This window comes from Zonotrichia albicollis, chromosome 16 (genome assembly GCF_047830755.1).
Source record: "Zonotrichia albicollis isolate bZonAlb1 chromosome 16, bZonAlb1.hap1, whole genome shotgun sequence".
NCBI lineage: Eukaryota > Metazoa > Chordata > Aves > Passeriformes > Passerellidae > Zonotrichia > Zonotrichia albicollis.
The window spans coordinates 6,058,977-6,066,744 of record NC_133834.1 but is presented as its reverse complement, the minus strand read 5'-3'; the positions used below and the strand labels follow the sequence as shown (position 1 = coordinate 6,066,744).

Sequence of the window (7,768 nt, the reverse complement as noted above, 5' to 3'; positions counted from 1 at the left end):
GAGCTGGACAGAGTATGAATGAAGATCAGACATTATATATTTCATTTTCCTCCACTGAATCTCCTCTATCTTACTCAGTATTAAAGCCCTGCTAATGCCTTAGGCACCAGTAGCTGACCCTTTGAATTAACACCTCCTCTACAGTGGATGCCTCATGCATATGCCTATTGATGTATTTTAGAGTGGAGGTAATTTTTATTTTGGCTATCTGCTCTGGTTTAATATTGCCAAGAAAACACCTCATCTATATGTTTTTCTCATGCCATGTATTTCCCCCTATGCCCTGCTACAATGGTTTGTTATATTCCACACAAAAAGCCTCCTTATGTCCATCTTTGTCAGAACTCTAGGAGCCACTAAAGCATCATTTTAAAGGGCTCTTTATCACTCAGATGAATTTTCTTCTAATTGTACTCTTTAACTCCAAAAGGGGTTCGGGGATATGCTTTGTATGAAAGATGCTACAGAAAACAAAAGTTGCATTGCTAGTGGTTCTGCTTTTATATTTTCATCCAGGGAAACTCTCTGCACACCAATTTGCTTTCTCTTTTCCAAAACCCATTTCCTCCTGGGGCTATTTCCTGGGACAGAGCTGTCTTCAAATAATTTAATTATCATGTGGCACACACCTTTTAAGTCCCCCCTGAAATGGTGCGTGATGCCTTTGGTTTACATCACTTGTTGGAAAACACTCCAAAGCATTGAAAAACTATTAAATTGTTACAGTATTGGATGCCAACACACAGGGCTATTAGTCTAATTCATCCTTCAGATCAAAGCCCACACAGGCAGCTCTCCTGCCTACAGCTATTTTCCTTTTACTTTCCTGCTTGACAGTAGTCCCTCATATCCCTCTGTTCTACTTTCTTTGAACATACAGATTTTTCCTTTAGTCATGGAAATATAATTTATGTCTATTATAGTGCATTATAGATTGCAGATCAGGACAAGCGCGCGTTACCGCCTGGAACGTCTGTTTATTGTACGTCGGTTTTCCAAAAATAAATAATTAAGAAAGGGGAGAGAGAAACCCAGAGCGGGAGCACACGGGGGGCTGTGGGGAGCTGCGCTCCATTCTCAAAGTTTAATTTCCAAGCAGGGACCTTGAAGCATGATTTATGAACATCATGCTGTTTGCCTTTGTCACGTTGTGGATGCGGAGGGGGAGCGCTGGCCCCTCTCCAGCCGGGACCACCCAGCGAGAGGAGCGCGGCTACTGCACAGCCCCTGCTCTGGATGCTCACCCCAAACCCCAGCCCCAGCAGCCCCCAGCAGCCCGCCCTGTGCCACCCTGCTGGGGGAAACAGCGAGGACAGCAATAACAGCACCCCACCAAAAAATAATATCCGGACAGACGGGCTGGCTGGGACGCGAGAATTGCACAAACAATCCCCACCCCATCACGGAGAGTGTGTGTGTGTGTGTGTGCACGGAGGAGAGGGAGTGTGAGGAGGGGGGAGAGAGGGAATGAGACAGACAGAGGGGAGGGAAGAAGGGAGGAGGGAGTCCAAGCTCTGAGAAACATCACTCCATCTCTCTCACTCCACAGGAGCTGAGCAAGGAGCAGGACGATGTTTGACAACACGCAGTACCCCTACAACTGCTTCAATTATGACGGGGATGATTATCCTACCTGTAGTTCTGATGAAGAGAAAAAATTCACCAGACCAGCGTACAGGTAAGAGGAAGTTTTTCCAAGTCCCCCTGTCTGTGTGAGGTTTCTGAGCTCTGGGCTGGTGGGATCACAGGGGCCAGGTGTGTGCAATGGGTCTGGCCCTGCTGCAGGCACTGCAATGGGCAGGTTTCCCCCCTTTCTGTGTGTGAAGTGTTCATGATTTGTTTCCTCCCATGAGGGGTCACAGCAACTCTGGCATGCCCTTAGGAGTCCACATCTCAGTCTCCAACCTCCAGGACCCCTGAAAGAAGGGAATTAAATGTTTCAGTGTGGCAAGGGGTGAATTGGATGCAGAAAGCCCTGATGCAGTGGGGAGAGGCGCAGTGTAGGTGTTCATAGGGACACCCAAGGTCCTTTCCACGAGCAGAGTCTCCTGTGACAGTGACTCTGAGCCTGCTCTGTCTCACTGCAGCCTTTCTGCTCAGGGAAACTTTTCAGAGGGAGTTGGAGAGGTGTGTGATCCTGTCCTCTGCACTGAGTGCCTGGCACTGACCCCTCTGTGTCACCTGGGGCAGTGACCACACTCAGGACTTCTCCCTGGGACACCTTAATTCAGGGCACAGATCCACCAGGGGAATTTTGGAAGCAGGATAAAGGCACACATGTACCCATGTGGTCCTAAAAACTGAGTCTGTGAGCAGGGCGATGGTGTAACAGCAAGTTTTCCTTTTTCCAGCTACATTGCCTTAATTGCAATGGCCATCCAGCAAAGCCCTTCAAATAAAGTCACCCTCTCTGGCATTTATGACTTTATAATGAAGAAATTTCCTTACTACAGATCAAATCAAAGAGCCTGGCAGAACTCCATCCGACATAACTTATCGCTTAACAGTTGTTTTGTGAAGGTAAGATCAGTTACTGTGTATTTACATACCCACTGTGCATGGCTAAAAAAATATAGGCAGCAATAATCTTATCACTAGGAAAGAAGGGAAACAGCTGAGCTGCAAATCACTTAAAATCTCTCTGAGTTGTCAATTAGAGAGATAAGGACTATATCCTTGTCTGATGTATGCTAATAGATAACAAATTGAAGAGGATGTGGCTTACATCTTACTCATATAATGACAGAGAATAGGCTTAAAAGTCTTGTCATATGTGTTTACACCATTCTTAAATGTAAATGAATGCAGATGCTAAACAGCAGCATCTGTAACACATACAAACACTGAACTGCCTTTAAATAAATACAGGTTCCCAGAACAGAAGGGAATGAGAAGGGGAAAGGAAACTATTGGAGCTTTGCAGCAGGATGCGAATCCATGCTGGATCTCTTTGAAAATGGGAATTACAGGAGAAGACGGAGGAGGAGGAACGTGAAAAGGGAACACAAGGAGCAGAGACCGAGCAGAGTGAAAAGTCCTTCATCCCCCAGTGTCTCTTCTGTGGACTCTGCTTTGAACATTTCCTCGTCTGAAAGTAAACATGAAAGAATTGAACCAGGCCCAAAACTTGTGGAGCCTTGTGGGTTTGCTCCAAACAGCGTGACCAGCAGGCAGAGCAATTCCTCCGTAGCAAAATCGGATTCTGAAATCAAATTCAGCATCGATTATATCCTTTCAGCCCCCGACCCTTTACCTGTCCTGAGATCTCAGTACAACATGCAAGAAAACAAATATCACCTCCTGGAGGCCCCGCATATTAATCTTCAGTTCTGGACAATGTGAAGTTATTTATTGGTGGTAACAAAGTCTGAGTCTCAGTGTGTTCAGCAGCCTCATGTCACTGAAAATCAGCCGCCTGCCTCCTCGTTTTCCTCCCAAGCAGTGCTCAGAAAGGGTTACAGACTCACCACACCAGCTGATGCCCTGTCTGTACCCAAGGAACTTTGCTAAGATGAAAGCATAAATAGCTGTTACCACTATTGGTTTTCACCATGCTGAAATTTATGAATTTCTAGCTTTATTTTATAAACTGTCTTGGACATTATTTAGCACCACAAAGAATTTCCTTTCTCAAGCAGAATCCGACAGAGAAGAGACTTGCTTATCATCCACTGCTTTATTAAAGACAAAGTGAATTTGATCCCACTTTCAGTGGTGGAAATTAGGATTAACTCCACTGGAGTATATAGGTCAGAACTTAAGCTGATCTAAACCAGTGTAATTCTGTCTACTTACACTGGCTGGGAATGTAGGGGGGCAAGGGGGTGGAAATTTGTTTCTTAAAAGGAATTATAGAAATTCACCCTGTCTCCCCTGATTTCTTTCTTTTAACATCTTATTTCAAACTGTTTTGCAGCTTTAATTCATTGTTCATTAGGAAATGTAGTTGATGATAAGTATTTCAAGTATATTTTTGTTTATATTCAGGGCAGAATTGTTTAAATTGTTGAAGTAAAGTTTTATTCAAAATAACTCTGAGACCTAATTGCAAAGATGCTGAGCCCTGGTACTTTGATGAGTAATGTGACAGTCAAAGAGTCTCTTAATGCCTTGGTTAAAAAAACCCCAACACTTCTTCCCTTGTGCTATCAGAAATCTTCCTGAGATGCTGCAGAAAAGTCCTTAACCATATTTCATTTAACAAGTGTGAAGGGAAACCTGGCACTGCAAAAAGCTCTGTCGAGTGTCGAGCAAAGCTAAAATTCCACCTACCTGCTCTGAGGCAAGTTGTATATTCCCATTAAACAGATTTTTTATTGATCCTTCTTGCAAGCAATTACCAAAGTGGTGCTTGATATGATTTCAGCTAAACTGGTGAGATTTATAATTTCCAGATATCAATGTTAGCTCATGAGCTCCATTTCTGAGAAAGCCACTTCATTATCATTTACATGCAGTGGGACATTTTGGAACAGAACCTGATGGACAATGATGAGCTGTAATGAGCTTTTAAGAAGTTGCTTTTATACAACTTGTTCACAATGAATTGCTTCCCAGAACATAAACAGAGTTAGCAAAGGCTCCACAAAATCCTGGCTTTCACTTGGCTATTACAGTCTTCACCTATTGCAAATAAAAGGGAAAAAAAGATAAGAATTCTGATGGTTTTAAGCAATTAAATGCAGAGATAAAATTATCTTTGCAACAGGAACTAAAGGTAAATGAAGGTATATGAGATAAGATTCAGCATAGAGGTATGCTCAGGCATGACTTGAATTTTTATGCAGAAGCTTTGACATTTCACTAAGTTATTTTACATTGTGTCTAATATATACTGTACATTTATACTATATATTCTTATATATTGTTATTGAGAAAGGGAGCAATATCACTGCACTTATATGTTGTAAAAATGCATGATGTATGTTGTCATGATGCTGAAACTCCTGCCATATACTTAAAATTTACCATCAGTGCTATTTCACACTGATTGGTAATAAATGCCCATTTTTTGGAAAACTATAAAACTTGTTCTCTTCAAGCATTTCTACAGCATGCAAAAGTGTTTGCTTCTCCTTCAGAACAGAGAAAATGTAAAATCATGTCAATTACATCACTGCATGTCTTCCAAACTCTGGAGGGATGATTTCTTGAGACAAATTCTGCCTTCAAATGGGAGCTTTCAATTCTTTGTGAATGAACAGTTATTCTGGAGGAAAATCTGAAAGCAAAATTTGACTCTTTGGACCTGATTGATGTGCTGTTTACATTGATATTAGAAAAAGAAGAAAACCTCTCTGGGGGACACTGCACAGATGGATTCTCATTTGAAGAGGGATGAGAATTTGCTCTTTTGTTGTTTATAATATATTATATTTATAATAAATAGATGTGGGAAGTGCATGTCCTCACTTAGTGCTTCAGTGTTTGCATGCACCCGTGGTGGGTAGGTACCTGTGCACCTCTGGGATCCTGCCTACAGATAAATATTCCTGTTTGATACACAGATCTTCTTTTCCTGATTGTTTTAAACATGGCAATGCTGCTGTTGGGCTGATAGTTATGGTGCACACCTGCAGTATATTTGAAATACACATTTTCTGCTGTGAAACATGCAAAAATGATTGTTGCTATGTGTTCTTGGTTGATGCTGTTAACAAGAGATAATTCAGTGACAGCAAAAGTTCCTCCTCAGCAACACCTGGGTCAGGTGAACATTGTGGAGAAGCAGTTTATGGCTACTAATCAATGTAGAATTAATGCATTAGGAAAGGCAGAAATACACCCAAGTGGATTTACAGCAGAGATCCAAAGCCATTTTCTGTAAGATGAATTAATATTCACAAATAGCCATGTCCTTTGCTCACAGTAAAGTACCTGCTAGGAGACACTGTCATAATTCAGTTTCTCTAACATATAATCAAAGAAATTTGTGTACAAATAGGTGTTAACATTTGTTTTGCAAAGGATATCAATCATATTTCGAAAAATGAAGGGACATATTTCAATTTACCCAGTATATTATATTCTGACGACTCCAGAAAGGTTTCCAGCAGTTAAAGTGAATGGCATTTAATATAGAACAACATAACAGGGGTGAGGGCTAGACGTGACCTTATTCAAATGTCGTAGCCATTACAAAGCCATTCCCAATGTAATTATAATTAAATACTTTATGCCTTTCTTGCAAATCCTCTGATCGATCATTGATATTAACATTAATATTGTATTACCCCCGAGCAAATATCTCCCACACAAGTGTTATGGATCACCAGGTTTCCATTAACAAACTTGTGAGCTATTGCCGTGTGCCGGCCGTGGATAAATTTACGTAAATTACTTTTTCTCAGGGAAGAGGGGGAAAAAGTCTGGGTCTCTTTCTTCTCTGAATCCAGAGCTATTTCTTCAGCTCCATCACAGCCTGCCAGCCACTTCATAAAGAAAAAGATAAGAGAATCTCACAGGAACATCTCTCTTTGCCCAGCGTGGAAGCAGGTGGATATTCTCCCGTTTGGCATTGGGGTTCAAAGCTGAGCTGAGCTTTGAAGGTGTTGGGCTCAATTCCTCATCTCATGGCACCTTCCTGGCTGCAGAATGAGCCCCAGGATGAGCTGTGCGTGTCCTTAGCCCTCGGAGGGGCTGAGCCTGTGCCAAGGCTGGGGTGAGGCAGAGGAGGGTGTGGGATGGCTGGGCTGGGGGCACAGGGAGGGGAACAAGCCTTTGGAGCTCTCCCTTCAGCATCATAAACACCTCTGCCACAAGGAGAGGCATTTCCCTCCCTGCAAAGCAAAGATGAAAGGTTCCTTTCTGGGCAGAGGCAAGGCTTGGCCTCACTGAGGGAGGGCTGTTTGTTTTTCCTTCTAAAGGAAAGCTTCCCATGACAAAACAAGGATCTTGATGGAGCCACGCCAGGTTATTATGCAGAGATTTCACTTCTACTGATTTAATTTCTTAGGCTTTTGCCATTGGTGTCACAGAAGCAGTTTTTGCACGGCAAAATGATCATCAGCCTCAGAATGAAGTTCAAAGCACTCGGGCAAGGATGCAAGGATGCATCTTTTCTCCCCCAGTGATAACACCCAAGGCAGGCCAGCAGCTGACCTCACTTACAGGGACCTCTTCCTCAGCAGAACCCCCTGCACATTATGGGAGCATTAATGCAGACTAGGATAGCTGAAAACAAACCTTTTCTTTGTCAGTAAAGCCAAGTTCCTCTATTTTTCTGCCAATCACGAAGACCTTGTGAGTCTCTCTTAGTTGAGACCTCTTAAGAGCATTTGAAGGTCAACCCACCCTGGAGATCTGGCTCTCCCCATGCCTTTCCTTTGTTGTGCTCCATGCCACGGCCTGAATTGCCCCTGTGTTCCTCAGCCACCCAGCAGGTTGGTTTCTCCCTCAAAACCAAACCCTGATTTCTGCACTGTTTTCTGGTCACAGAAATTCAATTTTCTCTTTTGGCTACCACTTGCCTGTTCAGGTCCAAATCTTGTGAGTCTTTCTCTAGCAACAGAGAGGACACAGGGAGAGGGGAAGGGGTTTGGGGGGAAAGAGCCTTGGGGGAAAACTTTGGTACACATCTTCCAGTGGTACAGAGCTGATATCTCAAGGGTTCCTGGGGTTGTGTGCCAAGTCTGTGCTGTGAATAGAGGGCAGCCATACCCCAAGTCCAGCTGCACTCAAAAAAAAGAGGGAAAAAGAGGGAACCTCCACCACACACCCCTGAGCACACAGAGACCTGAACCTTCATCCCTGGCAGTGTAACATAAAT

The 7,768-nt window shown here is 43.1% G+C and overlaps 1 protein-coding gene across 2 annotated transcripts; it reads left to right on the top strand.

Annotated features, from left to right (window-relative positions):
• The first annotated feature begins 1,050 nt into the window (after nt 1–1,050).
• On the top strand, nt 1,051–7,428 carry FOXL3 (forkhead box L3). Of its 2 annotated transcripts, none has more exons than XM_014267277.3 (4): nt 1,051–1,409; nt 1,550–1,678; nt 2,454–2,520; nt 2,869–7,428. In XM_014267277.3, the coding sequence occupies exons 2-4, from the start codon at nt 1,572–1,574 to the stop codon at nt 3,340–3,342; spliced, it is 648 nt and encodes a 215-aa protein (XP_014122752.2). In that variant the 5' UTR covers nt 1,051–1,409; nt 1,550–1,571; the 3' UTR covers nt 3,343–7,428. The 2 variants fall into 2 exon arrangements, with proteins under 2 accessions (XP_014122752.2, XP_005487516.2); XM_005487459.4 differs by having other exon boundaries at nt 1,053–1,409; nt 2,352–2,520; nt 2,869–7,427.
• The last annotated feature ends 340 nt before the right edge of the window (nt 7,429–7,768 follow it).